This window comes from Fringilla coelebs (assembly GCF_963513975.1).
Source record: "Fringilla coelebs genome assembly, chromosome: 17".
Lineage (NCBI taxonomy): Eukaryota > Metazoa > Chordata > Aves > Passeriformes > Fringillidae > Fringilla > Fringilla coelebs.
The window spans coordinates 3,219,892-3,237,912 of NC_140043.1; the positions used below are offsets into that span (position 1 = coordinate 3,219,892).

General features: G+C 54.2%; 1 protein-coding gene across 1 annotated transcript in view; it reads left to right on the top strand.

Annotated features, from left to right (window-relative positions):
- The window catches only part of KSR2 (kinase suppressor of ras 2), a gene marked incomplete at both ends in the record, with an annotated part of 76,669 nt that extends 59,087 nt beyond the window's left edge, over positions 1-17,582 (top strand). Inside the window, 5 exons of the mRNA XM_084217120.1 lie at positions 4,814-4,910; positions 8,656-8,789; positions 13,459-13,590; positions 15,866-15,995; positions 17,445-17,582. Coding sequence (XP_084073246.1) covers positions 4,814-4,910; positions 8,656-8,789; positions 13,459-13,590; positions 15,866-15,995; positions 17,445-17,582 — 631 coding nt within the window. The remainder of the gene's footprint in view (positions 1-4,813; positions 4,911-8,655; positions 8,790-13,458; positions 13,591-15,865; positions 15,996-17,444) is intronic.
- Positions 17,583-18,021: the final 439 nt, after the last annotated feature.

Below are 18,021 nucleotides of genomic sequence, written 5' to 3' on the forward strand. Positions count from 1 at the left end.
GGTTAAATCCTCCGGAGACAGGCACTCCAGGGATGTGCCAGGGCTTGACAACCCTTTCAGTGAAGAGATTTTCCCTCCTATCCTCATGTTTCCTCCCTGGTTGTGGAGTTTGGATGTAGAGGGGTGAGGAATATCAGGCTGGCTGCTGCCTCTGCTGGCTCTGGCATTGGCAGGGAATCAAGGGGGCGAAATTCCTCATCCGTTTCGAGGAAAACAAAACCTCAGGATAAAAATGAACCCAAAGCTCTCCCCTTGCTGCTCTTACAGCCTTGTTCAATTTTCCTTTGTGTGAAACACCTGAGGAGCTGCTGAGTTCCAAAAGCACCATTGCCAGACACTGGGAATAGAGAAAAACAAGCCAATATATGGGAGCGGCTGGAAAACTTCCTAAATAAGTCAGGAACGTGCTGGAATGTGCAGAGCTCCTTCTTTCCCTCTCTGGTCCTGCTCAAATGAAATCAAATAAGTCCTGGCTCAGTGGTTCCTGTTGCTGTTTCTTTCTTAACATTCCCCAAAGGATCCTTTTTCCATGAAAACCTCAAAGTGGGTAAACTGCTGGGGAATGTGGGAGCATCCAAGCATCCTTTGCCGTGTCTTTTCTTCCAGCACAGATGTAACCTGGGAGCAGAGGTATTTTTATATTAAAGCATTTTTTATTAATTCCTCACCTCGCTCTCTTCTCCAGTGTCTCCCCTGGGTCTATAGTGCCGGCTGTCTCCATGGTATCCGAGCTGCTTCCCTATAAATCCATATCCCAGCGTGGAATGAACTTCCCGGGGTCTGGCATTTATCACCTCTTTAATTGAACGGGCGTTTATGCGGGTGGGAAGAGGGAAGGGAAGCACAGAGCTCCTGGAGTGGTGGAATGTGCCCCACAACTCTTGGCTGGGGCTGATCCCTGCTCCTGAGCAGGGGCCAGAATGGAATCTCCATCCTTGCAGAGGTGTTGGCCAGGAATGCGGGGTTATGGCCACCAGTACAGAGGTGGTGGCCATCCCTGTAGAGGTGATGACCATCACTGTAGAGGTGATGACCATCAGTGTAGAGTGATCACTATCAGTGTAGAGGTGTTGGCCATGAATGTAGTGTTATGGCCACCTGTAAGAGCCTAAATGAGGGATGTGGGACTCCAGGCACCTCTCCAAAATGCAGTTTATTCCATCCAAGATGTTGCAGCAATTCGGGGTCGTGGGTGACAGAGCTGTGCCTACAGCTGTCAGCTCCAGCTGCAGGCAGGCCTGGAGACCCTTTGGTTTTGCTACAATGCATTATAGACTTTTCTTTGCTGAGCCTCTTAATACAGTAGAACCAATCTATGCCTTGACTATTGTCTATAGCCTATCACAACTGCTGTCATTACCATATTCATGTTACTGTTCTCCAATCACTCAAAGTCAGTACATTACAGTTTAAGCCAGAAGTTGTTATTCAGTTTTCTTGCAGTGGAAAATTCTGAGGCCTTTTTTCTACTTGCCACATTTGCTGACTTGTTTGCCTGTGCTCTCTTCCTGCTTGGTAAAATCATCTTCTTGTTTGGGGTGGGTTTATCCTTTGCTCTAAGTCATGAAAACCCCTTCTAACTAACACACCCTTTGCCTCCTTGGTTAGCCAGTGAGACTAGTTCAGCAATTCTTCTATATCAAAACTTGCTTCCAACTCTATTCCTTCTTCAGACTCTACATTTAAAAATCTTTCTGCTAAGCACACATATCTGTGAGACTTGTCAAACTTTCATCCTTCCCAACAGCCACCAGGGCAGAGCTGGTGACCATCAATATTGCAGAGAGGGGTGAAAATCCCCAAGGGATGGGGGACAAATGAGGCTGTTTTCCCATGGAACAGCAAAAACACCCAGAGGCAGCGCTCCAGCTCTTCCTCCCTCATCCCAAATTGTTCCTCTGCGAGCCGCCTTGGCTTGGCTCCCGCTGCTGATGTCTCCAGCCCACGTTGGGAATGCAGAGTGTTTATAAAGCAATTTGGGATTTGGCTTGCTTGGCTGAACACTTCAAAAACTCATTTTGAATTGAGAGTGACATCTGCAGCAGGATGGGGCTGGGCCTGTCCTGATGCCGGGAAAGGCGCCGGGATGTGGGTATGGATGTGCCACGGGATGAGGTGCACTCCTGAGGACTCCCAGAAGGATCTCTGCATCTCTCTCCCAGCCACCCCTCACCTCTGGATGGTGTTTGGACACCTCGTGGCACTGGGGCCATCAACCTGCTGTGCTCCCAGGTGGGACGGGGAAGTTTGGGAGAAGAAGACAAGAATTCCTTGAGAGTTTTCACTTCGGTGCTGAATAACCCGGAATCCATCTGAAGATGCAAATTACCCTCCTTGTTTTTGGCATTTTGTGGCCTTGTCATCCCCAGCCGTGCCCCTCAAAGCCACGCTCAGCAGGGACCTCTCCAAGTGGAAAGGCAGAAGACTCCGAGCGCGCCCCGGGCTCTTTGTCCTGCCCGAATGGGGAGCGATTGGGGAAGCGGAATTGTGGAGCTGTGCCATGAAAAGGTTCTGCAGGTGGCGGCTGAATGGGCTCAGGTGCTGCATAAAAGGTATCAGCCAGGCTTTATCTCCCTGTTGGCAGCTCCTTATCCAGCAAGGAACGTCGGATGTGCCGGTGGCGGTGAATTCATTCCCGTTATTCATCGAGGGGAGAAGCACCTGGGCTGCTTTGATGGCTCCGCCAGGCTCTGAGGAGCAGAGGTGACAGGGACATGTCCTGGTGCCACCACCTCAGGTCTGGCTGGGCTCCTGCAGCGGCTCCATCCGCTGGGAAGGAGTTGGAAATCCTGTAAATGAAGTGGAAAGATGGGAATCTCACCGGCCGAGGGCTGCATCCTCCGCTCTCGGGGTTATCTCAGCAGCTCAGATGAGCAGAAATGTGAGGATTTTCCCTTTCCCAGGAAAACAGCTGATCCTAACTTGCTGTAGGGCTGGAATCCAGCCCTGTTCCAGGGCTAATCCACTCTTTCCATTTCCAGTGTCAATTTGTGACCAATTCAGATCACAGGCAACTGGCTGTGTAAAGGTTTTCTCTGGGAGAAAATGTGTTTTCCAGGTTTTGGGAAGGGCTGGGGGGAACTCCTGTGTGTGAAGGCAGGTCACAGAGGTGGCAAAAGGCTGTTGTGTGGCAGAGCTTACAGCTTGGTGGGTTTATGTAGCAAATGAGTGTAGGAAAACACAGGTGGTGGAAGAAGGACGATTCATGTCCGTCGTTATTCTGCACCCTTTGATTCGTTCCGGCGACAGAAACCCGAGGGTTTTATCACTGATTTCCAAGTGCCCGGATCCTCATCTCCAGCAAATCCTTATTTGACTGCAGTCCAAGTGTTGCAGGAGATGGGAAGATGGTTCAGAGGGAGTGCAGCTGCCTCGGGGCTAAATCCAGCTGGGATGCTCAGGGAGGGGCTGGGACACCTGAGCGAGGAAAACCATCCCTGAGGAGGCACTGGCTGCCCTAAACCCCCACTGCAGCTCCCTTGTGTCCAGCAGGACAATCCCTAATGCTCCTGGTGAGGGAATATTTGGAAGGGTGCTGTTGCCTTTCCAAAACCCGTGGGATGTGGGGATTGTTCCCATTCATTTCCCTGCTTGTCCTGAAAATTCTGCGCTCTTCCCATGGAGCGATGGGGATCCTTTGCATCCGTGAGCTTCTGGAGTTTGGGGTTCTTCTGGGTTTCATGGAGTCATGGAATGGTTTAGGCGGGGAGGGACCTTAAATCTCATCCCATTCCATCCTCTGCCATGGATTTCATTATCCCAGGTTGCTCCAAGCCCCATCCAAGGTGTCCCTGCCCACGGCAGAGGGCTGGAATTATACGGTCCCTCAAGTCCCTTCCAACCCAAACCATTCTGTGATTCTCTTTTGTGATTCTCTGATTATTTTCACCCAAAAAGGACAAAACCTCTCCCAGGGGTTGAATCCAAACCGGTGCATGCTGGAATTCCCAGGGCAGGAGGAACTGGGGGAGAGCAGCAGAATGAAACCCCAGAACTTTTAATTTCTTAACCAGAACAGAATCAAATCAACATCTGCAGCCACCAAACCTCTCTAACAAGCTGTGTGTTGGGTGTTTTATTTCCCAGGCACAGGTATCCAGTCTCATCTTTCCAAAGTTGCCTGGAATGAGCGTGGGCGGGCAGAGAAAAGCAAAAAAAAAAAAAAAAGCTCTTTTTTGTGGGCGAGAGTCGAGGCAGCAGCCACCCACGTCCTCCATTATGATATTCAAATGTCAATATATTTTTAATTGGTTTATATCCATCCCCCCCCCCCCATCCAGCTGCCTTTGGTAATTAAGGCTCTGTAAATAGATTTTACTGTAATTGGTACGAGAAGGAAAATTGGAGGACATTGTACAGTGGTGCATGGGGTTGGGTTGGGGGATTTTTTTCCCCTCCCTGTCTTTCCTCTTTTGACTCATTTTACATCTGTGAGCTTTGGATCCCGAGGGAGGAGGAGGAGGAGGAGGGAGCCACGGCCAGCTCTGCACAAAAACTCAGAGGTGGGAGGACCAGAGGTGGTTTGCTCTGGGCTGGGACACGGGGAAAAGCCAGGGGCCAGCCCAGGTTGTCCCTTGTGGCACCACAGTGGTGCCACCAGGACACGCCAGGAGCACTGAGAACTCCCTCCCAGTGCCAGACTGGGAGAGCCCCCAGTTCCCTGCAGAATCCTCAGCCTGCCTCGAGCCAGGAGGCCAAAATCTGGCCCAAATCCTGGGATTATTTATGTATTTATTTATTTATTTATTTGTGATTTGGGGCTCTTTCTCCAGGAGGGTTTGTAACTTCTCTTTCCCTTTTCCTGCCCCTCCAGCCTGTGTAAAGGACGGACTCTCTACTCCGTGGTGAGGGACGCCAAAATCGTCCTGGACGTCAACAAGACGAGGCAGATAGCACAAGAAATTGTGAAGGTATGGTCTGGTGGGGACTGGATCCTGCAAAAAACCCAGCCAAGAGCCCAGTCCAGTCACTCTGGGGAGCAGGAGAGGAGCAGCCAGGGATTCTGAGCAGGACAGAACTCCTAGATTTTAAAATCCAAGGATTCTGGACAGGACAGAACCCCTTGGTTTTAAAATCCAGTGATTCTGGGCAGAACAGAACTCCTTGGTTTTAAAATCCAGGGATTCTGGGCAGTGCAGAACTCCTTGGTTTTAAAATCCAAGGATTCTGGGAGTGCAGAACTCCTTGGTTTTAAAATCCAAGGATTCTGGGCAGTGCAGAACTCCTTGGTTTTAAAATCCAGTGATTCTGGGCTGGACAGAACCCCTTGGTTTTAAAATCCAAGGATTCTGGGCAGGACAGAACTCCTTGGTTTTAAAATCCAAGGATTCTGGGCAGGACAGAACTCCTTGGTTTTAAAATCCAGGTGTCTTTGACCTCTCTCCTGTGGCTGAATTGGGGTGGCACCAAAGCTTCCATGGGCTCCCCACGCCTGGGGCTCATCCTGGCCGCTGCTCCTCTTCCTGCTGGAATTCCTACTGGAATTTCAGCTGTTTAAATCCAGCATTGCTGCTGTGGGGGAGTTCCTGGTGGGGTATTCCTCTCCTCTTGGAAAAAACATGTCATAATTGTGGAATACAAGAATGGTTTGTGTTGGAAGGGAGCTTAAAGCTCATCCCATTCCTCCCCTTACCGTGGGCAGGGACACCTTCCACTATCCCAGGCTGCTCCCAGCCCCATCCAGCCTGGCCTTGGACACCTCCAGCATTCCCAGTACTCCCATAAAACATTCCTGGAGAAATCCATGCCATGGCCAAGCTCACATACATTTCCCAGAGCTAAAAACGCTTTTCCTTTCCCAGGGATGACTCCAAGTGCACCTTCCACACCTCAGACGTGTCCCTGCAAACAATCCCGGGCAGGATCCTCCCCTGGCAGGGTGGAGTGGCTGGGAATTCGGGTCCTGAGCCCTCACAGCTTCCCATGGGATGTCAGCAGCAGCTCTGAGGTGTTGAGCTGTCTGCCAGAACGGGGTCGTGCTGTGATTCCAAACAGATTTGTCACCAGAAATATTTGGCATGGGCTCTGCCCTGGGAGCTGTGACAGTGCCCCCGTGCCCTGTCCAAGGTCAGCCAGCATTCCCCCCTGGAGCCCAAACCTGCAGCTGGTCCCAGCTGTGGGAAAACAACAGAAAATCAGCTTTTCTGGCAGACCTTAGCCCCCCTTAAACATTCGAACCCAGGTTAAAAGCAGAATGCGCTCAGCAGTATTTCCTGGGCGGTGCCTTTTCCCTTTATTAAATTGCCATTTGGTGTTTATTTAGACCCAGTTTTAACTCTAAATTCCTTCAATCCTCCTGGACTCTCCAGGCAGGAGCTGACAGGTGAGCACAGCCTGAACCTTCAGCTACCTCGGAGCCGTGGCCTGAGCTGGGGGTGCCTGAGGCAGCCCAGAGCCTCTCCCTCCTTAATTCCCATTTCTGATCCATGTTTTCCACCTTTTAGACACAGATTTTTTCCTGCTGAGTGAACATTTGAAGCATCACAGTCTAGCCTTGTATTTTTCCCCCTTCTTGTGCTCAGGGCTTTTGCCTTCCAGATGTTCCCAGCAGGAATAACAGCTCTGTTCAGCCCCTTTCCCTGTGTGGGTTTCGAGGATGAGGATGAGACATCCTTGTTTTCTGCAGCTGGTGCCTGTTGGGAACAGGTTGAAAAGCTCCAAATCTGTGGTGTTTAGAGGCAGAGGGGCTTTGTGTCCACCCCAGATCCCTGGAGGAATGAGCAGAGCTCCAAGGGCTCTCCCTGGAGAGAATTCCTGGAGAAGTCCAGCCCTGCCCCAATCCAAGACCCAACCACATGGCTCATTCCTGCTGAGGAGCAGCTTCTTCCCAGCCTTCCCACCAATCTCCAGCAGATGTTTTGGGGGATTTGGGAGTGGTGGGTGCTGGGGAGGGAAATCCCAGCACCTTGGTCGGGGTGGGCTGGGAGCTGCATTGTCCGGAGGCTTTGGATTTGCTGCGCAGTCACAGCAGCTGTTTGACTTTATCCTTTGGGTCCTGGAATGTGCCGGGAGAGCTGCTCAGCCCCTTGGATTAGCGGGTGCGGGGTTATCCCGAGATCCCCGGGAGGGGGAGGATGATGGATTCCTCCCGGGAGCGGTGCCGGCAGAGGGAGCTGGCTTTTCACACAGCCGAGCAGACGAAGGTGTTCCTGGCCCCAGAGCGTTTCCTCAGGGATCATCCCAGGGGCTGAGGTGGCAGGGCTGGAATTTGCAGTGGGATATCTGCGAGGAGCGAGGTGAGGGATTGGGGTTTGCCCGGAGAAATTCCTGCGGCCAAGGCCGGGCTGTGTTTGGTGACTCCATGGAGATGAGCTCCATGGATGTGGGAGCAGGCGGGAGCGAGGTCCTGGTGCTGCTCTGGGGTCCCAGCACCCTCAAACAAGGGGAAGAGGCTGCAAAGCATTCCCGTGGCACTGGGCCCTGCCCTGCACCTGGCCAGGGAAACTTTGGAATGCTGCTCCTTGCTCCGCCCTGGCCCTTTCTGGAGGTGACAGTGACATCTGAAATGCGATTTTTAAACCTCATCCTTATTTCATGTGCTGGGAGCTGGAGACCCCTAATTAATCCCGGTGCCTGGAACGGTCCTGGCATCCAGCCCCCAATCCTTTCCTTCCTCCAGCATCCCTTGGCAGGAGCTCTGTAGGATTTTCTCCCCACGGGGTGCAGTGAAACTCCCGTATCTCGCTGGGTTGGGGTGTTTTTCCGTTTGTTTTCCCACTTTTTCCAGATGGTGGAATTTGGATTGGGCTTCTGGCTCCACATCAGCCGCCAGCTTAAAAATAAATTCTTCTCGCACAGCCTGCGTGGCTAATGATGATAGATGAAAAGATGAGGCTCGGGATGGACGGATGGATGGATCCCCGTGGAATTCCAGTTAATAAATCCCCTTTTTCCAGTGCCAGGCAACCAATATTCCCTCTTAAGCAACAGTTTGCCGGCCTGTTGGGCATTGATCCTTCAGCAGCATCCTGCAGATCAAGTTTTCCCCGAGTCTGCTTAGGAGAGTGAAAAGTGGGACAGCATGAAAATCCCCGCTGAAGTTGGGATAAATGTGTTTTATCCCCTCCCCGTTCCCAGAATGATCCCGCGGAGCTGAACATCCGCCACGCAGCGGAGCTGCCGGCAGTCTGCTTGATTTGCCGAGGCTAAACAGGAGAGTTCGGATTTCCCACCCATGGCCTTTTTGTGCCTCATTAGCAGTAATTTTAATTAACCGCCGAGCAGTTTTTCCTGGGGGGAAGGAATTGAGGCAGGACTCCCGCGAGGCGGATGGGGCCGTCGGAAGCGCCGATGGCTCCGCCGGGGCTGTGGGGAGCGCTGACTTATTACCCTCCTCTGCCAGCCCCCAAACACAGAGAGGCAAAAACATCATCACCATCCATTTCCCAGCAGAGGGTTCCGGGGAAGCGGCTGCCCGGTGGGGTTTGCCGCTTGTTTTTCCTCTGGAATCAATTAATCAGGAAGATGAGTGTGCAGCCCGGACACTCACTCCACAATCCCATCTCCCTCCGGCCCTTTCCAGGCACTTTCCCTTCCTGTGGTCCGGCCTGGGTGTGCCGTGGTGGCTCGATGATCCCACGGGAATGCCGCCGCTCCGGCGTTATCCCGCCCGCCTGTGTGACCTCGGGGTGTTTTCCTCTCTCTGTTCCACCCCAGGGAATGGGATACCTGCACGCCAAGGGCATCCTCCACAAGGACCTCAAGTCCAAGAATGTCTTCTACGACAACGGGAAGGTGGTGATCACCGACTTCGGGCTCTTCAGCATCTCCGGGGTTCTCCAGGCGGGCAGGTAGGAGGGCACCAACGCACTGCAGCTCCTCCCTGTGCCCTAAAGTGGGAATGATCCCAAAAAATCCCTCTCTGAGTGCTCTGTGCGTCCCCAGCCCCGGCTCAAGAGGCCTTTGGGTGTTGTGGGGCTGCTCTGTTTGAAGGGAGTTGGTTTTGACCCGTAGGAAGGAACACGATGCCATGTGTGAGCCTCTGGAATTTTGGTCCAGAGGGACAGATTGTGCCCCTTGGACTGACCTCTTCCCATGGGATGCATCACTTCCATGGCCACACCACCCTGCAGCCAGCCAGGGGATGCTCCTGTGGCAGCAGGGCTGCTTCATCCCTTGGCTTTTCCCTTTCCATCGCTACAATTCCCTGGCATCTGCTTCATCCCCTGCCTGGATGGAGTGATGCCACTCAGCCCTGTGCTGTCCCCACTCCAGTGACATTTTGGGAATCACAGACATCTGGCCGTGGTGCTGGGCATGGAGCAAGGCAGGGACAGTGAGAGCCAAGCTTGGGACTTTCGCAGCATTGTGACATTTTGGGGTCTCAGAGGGTTTAAATCTGAAGGTTTTGGTAAATGTTCCTTATTAAATTTCTTTTCCCCGATGCTTTGGGAGGTTTTGCAGCTGTAGGAATGGCAGGGAAAGGAGTTCCAGCAGCTGTGGGAAGGAGGAAAAGCAAAGCTGGGGTGGAGAAAGGAAACAGAAGCAGGGAAGGAAGAGCAGAGATGATATTTTCCTTTTTATTTTTTCAAGTGGGGAATAGGAACATTGCTGACTTTTCCCACCTTTCCCACTAAATCCTTGGTGTTGGATTTCCCTCTAAACCCTTTGTTTTGGGAGCAGCACAGCCCAAGCTTGGGCAGTTTTCTCCTGGTCCGTGGCAAAGATGCTCAGGAGATAAAAAGCACTTTGGAAATGATGGAATTTTTTTTCCCCCAATTTCCCAATGATGATTTCAAAGGATTAAAGGAAACGGCAGTGGCCGCCTCTCTCCATCCCACACTCCCGGATTTTCCACTCTGCCTGGATGAATATCAATGGATTTCAGCACAAACTTGGCCAAAAAACTTTGGAAAGCCAGGAAACCAGGATCTCCTGCTGAGATCCAAAGTGGGATTTGCCTCTGGTTTGGCAGCTGGGCAGGGGGTTTGGGATTCAGGGCCTGCCAGGAGGAAGGGACAGCTCATTCCAGCAGGGAATGAGGGCGTGGGCAAAACCGCCCAAGCTTTGCCAGGAATCTTTGCTGTGAAGGTCAGGGCTGCTGCAGGGATGGAATGAGAAATGGGGCAAGGGGGTTTCTGAGGAGGTGGGTGAGGTGTGGCCGCCTCTGCCCAAGACTGGGCTGTCCCTGTGGGGTTAGAATCCAGGAGATGGCCAGGAAGGTGAGGCTGGAGAGAAATGAGCAGGGTTTTGCTGGGAAAAGGGAGAAAATGAGAAAATGTGTGCCCCGGGCTGCTGTTGGCAGATGTTTTCTGCTGGAGGAGAGCTGAGAGAGGAGCAGGGATCCACACCATGAATTTTGGAACAGGAAGTGTCTGCAGGTCTGATCTCCCCTTTGCAGGGTGGGTTTTTGCTGGTTTTGGTGTCTCTCAGATGAAGACAGGAGATAAATCCCAATTTTAGGTTCTTAGTGGGCGTGGAAAATCATCTCTTGGGAAGGAAGCAAACCTTGGAGGTCAGGTTAAGGGTGGTGGCATTTCTTCAGCTGGTTTTGCTGGGGTTAAAACACTTCCTGCAGAGATTTGGCCACTGGGAGTCTCATCCTGCTGAAACCAGATTTATTCCTCCTTTATTTAAATGTTCCTGGGCTCAGTGGGGCTGCTCTGGGATTAGGAGGAGCACGAGGTGGATCCTGAGGAGTCTGAGGAGTTCTTCTGCTCCTGCTTTCACCCTGGGGGTGGCCGGGGGGATGCTCAGCTGGGTGTGGCTGTGAAGTCAGGCAGATTTTGGTCACAAACCCTCAAACTCTGCAATTGAGCCACCTCTGGGACCCCACTGGGGCCCAGCCCTCCTTTCTGGGAGCTCCTAACCCACAGAGGCTTTGCCAGGGATGAGCTGCACATGCCAAGCCTGGAGCATCCTGAGGCTGCCTGTGGATGTCAGAGAGCAGAAATAAAAGCAGAAACAAAAGCCCCAGGAGCAAACCCAGGCACGGGGAAGGACCAAGCCTTGTTAATTGCCCAGGTGCTTAATGATGGTTGGTAATTAAGAGCTGGAGCAGGGAGGGAGGTGCTGGGCAGTGAAAGGCTCCCCTCTGTGCCCAAGTGCTTTTCCCACGGCCCTGGAGGGTCTGAGCTGTGCTGATTGCAGTGGAGACTGCAGGGCGTGGAGGGAGAGCAGCCATGGGCACCCCAGAGGGACCAGGAGTGGAGGGAGAGGAGCCATGGACACCCCAGAGGGGACAAAGAGGGTGGAGAGCAGCCATGGACACCCTAGAGGGACCAGGAATGGATGGAGAGCAGCCATGGGCACTCCAGAGGGGACCAGGAGACGATGGAGAGGAGCCATGGGCACGCCAGAGGGGACCAGGAGTGGATGGAGAGGAGCCATGGACACCCCAGAGGGACCAGGAGGAGGGAGAGGAGCCATGGACACGCAGAGGGGACAAAGAGGATGGAGAGGAGCCATGGACACCCCAGAGGGACCAGGAGGATGGAGAGGAGCCATGGACACCCCAGATGGGACAAAGAGGATGGAGAGGATCCATGGACACCCCAGAGGGGACAATGAGAGGATGGAGAGGAGCCATGGACACCCCAGAGGGACCAGGAGGGTGGAGAGGAGCCATGGACACCCCAGAGGGGACCAGGAGGAGGGAGAGGAGCCATGGACACCCCAGATGGGACAAAGAGGAGGGAGAGGAGCCATGGACACCCCAGAGGGACCAGAAGAGGATGGAGAGGAGCCATGGACACCCCAGAGGGAATAAGGAGAGGATGGAGAGGAGCCATGGACAGCCCAGAGGGGACCAGGAGTGTTCATCAGCGTTTCCCTGGAGTGGCAGTGTCTCTCCCTAGGGAGGTCCCTCTGGTCACTGCCAGAGCTGTCACTGGGGATGGGGATGGCTTTGCAGGCTGGATTGTGCCATTTTGGGACCATGAGCCAGCTGTGGGGTGGAACCCCACCCCTGTGGGATTTTGGCCCCAGGAGGACAGACAGCCCCACAGCCCTCCCTTAGCCCTGCTCATCCCCATCTTTGGCAGGGTTCCAAGCACAAACAGGGAGAAATTCCTGGCAGGAGCCAGCAGGCTGCTCCTTCTCCAGCCCAAGGTGGCGTGGGACAGGTTTGTTCCCACCAGCGCTGCTGATCCAGGGATTTTGAAGCCAGCAGGGGCCTGCTGGAGGATGTAAAGGATGGAGAAGTCAGCAATGTCATCCACAGCCACTGGCCAAAGGGTTCCAATGGATTTATCCCAAGCAGACGGAGCCTTGGCAGGTGGAGGAAGGACAGATGAGGTGAAATGAGGTTGTTATAAAGCCAGGCTGCTCCCATGGGAGATGCTTGGACCTGGAGGGGCTGTTTTGGGGCCAAACACCTGAAAACACCAATTCCCAGGCTTTACTTTAGGATGGGTTTGCTCAGTAGAGGCTCTTTGTGGTGCCCAGTCCAACCTCCTGCTCCAACCACAGCACGGCCCCGGGGGGAATTCATCCCTGCTTTTCCCCGGGATCCTTTAAGGGGTTTTGGTGCAGAGGGCACAGCAGGACCCCCAGCAGACCCCAAATCCCCAACACCAGCCTGGGAGAGACAGAGTTCCCCTCAAGCACCATCCTGTGCCTCAATGTTGTCCTGCTGCCTGGGCAGGGACATTCCCAGAGCAGGGTGACTTTCCAGACCTGACTTTGCAAGGATGATGTGGGTGAAACCAAGCTTAAAAACCTTGGGAAGAAGGTGGGAAGCTGGGGATGTGCTGTGCCCTGGTGTACCCACAGCTCCAGCTCCATCTGGCAAGAACCGTCATCTTGTGCCCCAATTTTACCCTGCTGCCTGGCAGCTGTGCTAGCATTCCCAGAGCAGGGTTAAAACCTGACTTTGCAAGGGTGATGTGGGGAAAACCAAGCTTAAAAACCTTTGGAAGAGGGTGGGAATTTGGGGATGTGCTGTGCCCTGGTGTACCCACAGCTCTGGCTCCATGTCCCAGCAGGAACCTCCATCCTGTACCCCAGCTTTGGCCTGCTGCCTGGGCCAACATTCCCAGAGCAGGATTAAAACCTGACTTTGCAAGGATGATGTGGGAAAAACCAAGCTTAAAAGCCTTGGGAAGAGAGTTGGAAGCTGGGGATGCAGTGGAGTTCTGCCCCAGTGGCACCCAGAGCTCCAGCTCCATATCCCGGCAGGAACCACCACCCAATTTTGTCCTGCTGCCAACATTCCCAGAGCAGGGCTAAAACCTGACTTTGCAAGGATGATGTGGGTAAAACCAAGCTTAAAAACCTTTGGAAGAGTGTGGGAATCTGGGGATGTGCTGTGCCCTGGTGTACCCACAGCTGCAGCTCCATGTCCCGGCAGGAACCACCACCCAATTTGGTCCTGTTGCCATCATTCCCAGCGCAGGGCTAAAACCTGACTTTTCAGGGGTGTTGTGGGTAAAACCGGGTTTAACTCCCGGCGAGGAGGGCGGGCAGGGGGCGCTGTGGCGGTGCTGTGCCCCGGGGCAGCCAGGGCTCCGTGTGCCGCAGGAGGGAGAACAAGCTGCGCATCCAGAACGGCTGGCTGTGCCACCTGGCCCCCGAGATCATCCGGCAGCTCTCGCCCGACACCGAGGAGGACAAGCTGCCCTTCTCCAAGCACTCGGATGTCTTTGCACTGGGGTGAGTCCTGGGATGGGGATCTGGCCTGGCTGGGTCGGGTGGGAGCTGCTCTGGGCTCAGGAGGGGATGGGGACGCGGTTGGGTTGTGCCGAATCCAAGGGGTGGAATTCCCATGGCTGGGCTGGGAGAACCGCCCTGCCTGGAGAAATTCTGAGTGCAAACATCCCTAAATCACCAAATCCCCCTGGTTTAGGCTGGTTCTGGGTGGGGGGATCCAGAGTATCCTGAGGATGCCAGCCTGGGGAGGGAGCGCAGGTCTGGGAGCTCCTGGAGAGCCCAGCTCTTCCCAAATCCTCCTGTTTTGCACCAGAGTGGTGCTGGGCAATGGGATCCAGGGTATCCTGGGAATGCCAGCCTGGCATCATCTCTCCCCTGCACCCTCCTGGGGCAGGTACCAATGAGGAGGTGCTTGGTTGATGGATGGAGATGTCAAAGATTGGGGACACAGCTCTGGGCACCCCAATTCTCTCTGAATTACCAAATCTGCCTGTTTTGGCCACGAATCAGGGTGGCTCCAGGCAATGGGATCCAGATCATCCAGGGAATGCCAGCCTGGCATCGTCTCTCCTGGGGTGGGAACTGAGGAGGAGGTGCTTGGCTGATGGATGGGGATGCCCAAGGCTGGGGACACAGCTCTGGAACCCCAGTGTCCCCCTCCCGCCACTGCAGGGTGGTGCCAGCTCTACGAGCAGTTGCCAAAAGCCAAGAACAAGAGAATTCCTAAGTTTTCCTCAGCAAACCAGCTCATTCCTCCTGCCCTTTTTCTGCCCACAAACCTCCCTGAGGGCACGAGCCCAATTCCACCCCGCTGAACCTCTCCCAGAACCTTTCCTCTTTACCCAGAGGATTAATTTTCTGACGGATACCTCGAAGGCTGTGGGATTAGGGAGCGTGGGCCCGTTATCCGAGGCAATATTCCCATCAAACCCGCAGTAATTACAGCTGGAAGGGTCTGGCTCTTTTATTTTTTGCCCTCCCTGAGGTACAACTTCAGCACAGAAATAAAGAGGTAATTAAAGGATCGTATCCAACTAAGTGAGAGTGGGTGGGGAGACATAATTTTCCCTTTTTTCCCTCGGTTGTGAGCTCTGCCCTCATGGAAAGTGTGAGTTTCCTGAAAAGATGAAAAGGTTTCCCCATGTTTTCCCTCTCTCTTGTTTCAGCTGCCCTCCATCAAGCCTGGGAGGCTCGGGGATGATCCTGAGGGGTCTTTTCCCTCCAGGGGTTTGGGGGTCAGGGACAGCAAGAGGAAAAGATCTTTTAAAGACGACAAAAACTCCCAGTGAGAAACTGAATTAATGCCTTGGATGTGTTCAATCCAATCTGAGGGTGGTGCTTGGCTGCTCCTCCTGAGGATTTTGTCCTGTGCCCACAGAATCTGCCCCTCTCCAAGCTCCCCATTCCTCCACATCATTCTCCCATTATTCAATTTTTTTTTTTTTTTGAGATTTCCTGCCAAACCGCGCAGAATCAGAAGAATTCCAATTCCCGAAATCAGGAGGAACCTTTTGTTTATCAGACAGACTTTTTTCCCCACCCTGGTGTCATTTTAACTCCGGGTTTTGATGCTTTTAGTGGTCACGAGGGCATCCCTGGGAGGGAAAAGCAGGTCCAGGGAATCTGCCTTGGACAATGCGGGAGTCCAGGCTCGTCCAGGCTCCGGCTGCCAGAAAATGATGATGCAAAACTTCCAGGCAGCAGCGGGGGCGGAAAACCACAGGGGCGCCCTTGTTTTGGGATATTCCCTTGGATTTGGGATTCCTCACGGAAAAGAGGGCTTGGCTTAGCCCTGAGAGCAGGAGCAGATGGCCGGGGCTTCACGTGGCCGTCACCTGGTGAGGACACCTGGGATGGGTCGTGGCACGGCTTGGACGGGTTTTTGGAGCTTGGAGAGATTTTTGGAGGAGAAAAAGGGAAAAGCTGGAGTGAAAGTGAATTCTTGGGCTCGTCCCTTCCTGGAATTCTGCTGGGGTGGCAGCTGCAGGCCCGCCATCCCATCAAGAGGGACAATCCCTCTTGATGGCTCTGCCTGGGCCTCCATCAGCCTCTGTCCTCCTTCCCACGGGCTGGGATGTCCCCTGGTGGGAATCAGGGCTCTCTCCAGGAAAATGGGAGAGGAGACACCTCCGTATCGAGGGCTGAGTGCCTCTGGGATGAAGCATCTCCTGGATGGTTCTGGAGCAGGGAGAGAGGCTGGGCGTGGCTGTGGCCGGACTCCTCCCCGTCCTGGATCCCTCCTGGCTGCTCCATCTCTGACTCCCAGTTCTCCCAACAGCACCATCTGGTACGAGCTGCACGCTCGGGAATGGCCCTTCAAGACGCAGCCAGCGGAGGCGATCATCTGGCAGGTGGGGAGAGGGATGAAGCCCAACCTCAGCCAGATCGGGATGGGCAAGGAGATCTCGGTAGGTGCTGTGGGGCCCTCGGGGGGTGTGCATGGACTGGGACATGGCTGCTGGGGCCCTTGGAAAAACCCTCTGGATCTGCTGGTCTCACCCAGCCAGGCTCGGTCCTGCTGCTGAACTCAGCTCGAGCGTTCCCTCTGCTCCAGCCCTTCCGGAGGATGTGGGGATGGAGATGGGTGCTTGTGGGATGGAGACATCCCTTCCATCCCAGCCCTTCCCAAGGGTGTGGGGATGGAGATGGGTGCTCGTGGGATGAAGACATCCCTTCCATCCCAGCCCTTCCCAAGGGTGTGGGGATGGAGATGGGTGCTCGTGGGATGGACACCCGCCCCCTTCATCCCAGCCTTTTGTGGGGATGTGGGGATGCAGGTGGGAGCCTTGGGAGTTGAGCACATTCCCTCCATCCCAGCCCTTCCCAAACATTCAGTGATGGAGATGGGATCCTTATGGGATGGAAATGTCCCCTCTATCCCAGCCCTTCCCGAGAACCCAGTGATGGAGACAGATCCTCATGGGATGGAAAGGTCCCCTCCATCCCAGCCCTTCCCAAGTATTCAGTGATGGAGATGGGTCCTCATGGGATGGACACATCTGTTCCATCCCGGTTGTTCCTGAGAATTCAGTGATGGAAATGGGGTTCTCATGGGATGGATGTGTCTCCTCCATCCCAGTCCTTCCCAAGGATGTGGTGATGGAAATGGCTCCTCGTGGGATGGATACATTCCCTCATCTCAGCCCTTTACAAGGATCCAGTGATGGAGATGGCTCCTCATGGACATGCCCTGCATCCCAGTTGTTCCCAAAAATCCAGTGGTTGAGATGGGTCCTCATGGGATGGACACATCCCTTCCATCCCAATCCTTAACAAGAATCCCGTGATGGGGAGAGATCCTCATGGGATGGAAACATCCCCTCCATCCCAGCCCTTCCCAAGAATTCAGTGATGGAGATGGGATCCTCATGGGATGGACACATCTCCTCCATCCCAGCCCTTCCCAAGAATTCAGTGATGGAGATGGGATCCTCATGGGATGGACTCATCTCCTCCATCCCAGCCTTTCCCAAGGATGTGGTGATGGAGTTGGCTCTTTATGGGATGGACACATTCCTTCCATCCCAATCCTTAACAAGAACCCAGTGATGGAGACAGATCCTCATGGGATGGACACATACCCTCCATCCCAGCCTTTCCCAAGGATGTGGTGATAGAACTGGGATCCTCATGGGATGGAAACATCCCCTCCATCCCAGCCCTTCCCAAGTATTCAGTGATGGAGATGGGATCCCCATGGGATGCAAACATCCCCTCCATCCCAGCCCTTCCCAAGGATGTGGTGGTGGACACGGGGTCCTTTGGGGGTGAGGGTTGTGGTGGGAGAGGGCCTGGCTCAATTCCCGCTGGGAGAGGGCCTGGCAGGGTTTCCTGAGGCGCTCTCCCTGTGGCTCCAGGACATCCTGCTGTTCTGCTGGGCCTACGAGCAGGAGGAGCGGCCCACCTTCACCAAGCTCATGGACATGCTGGAGAAACTGCCAAAGCGCAACCGCCGCCTTTCCCACCCGGGGCACTTCTGGAAGTCGGCAGAGTGAGTCCCCAGCCCTGCCCATCCTCCCCTATTCCCAGATTCCATGGAATTCCGGGGGAATGCCCTGCCCAGGGACCCTTCCCAGGCCCTCATCCAGGGCAGCTTCCAGCCCGATCCCTCCTTCCCCCATGGCCAAACCCTGCTCTGTCCCGATGCTTCGGCTTAGTCACATCCCTGTGCTGCGGGAAACGGCGGCAGAGGGTCCCCAGTTGGGATTTTGGAATCTGCCCTGTTGGGAACAGCGGGCAGGACGCAGAGCAATCACTTAGAAACTCATTTTCCTCCCCGGAATTTGTCATGTTGTGACAAATAGAACCGAAATCTCGCCCGTGCGGGGGTGGCGTTCACGGGGGGGATTTTTCCTGCTCCCAGCGTGCATCCCTGCAGGCTGGAAATGGGAATGGATGGATGGAGGGGAGGAGATGCCAGCTCAGGGAGAGAAG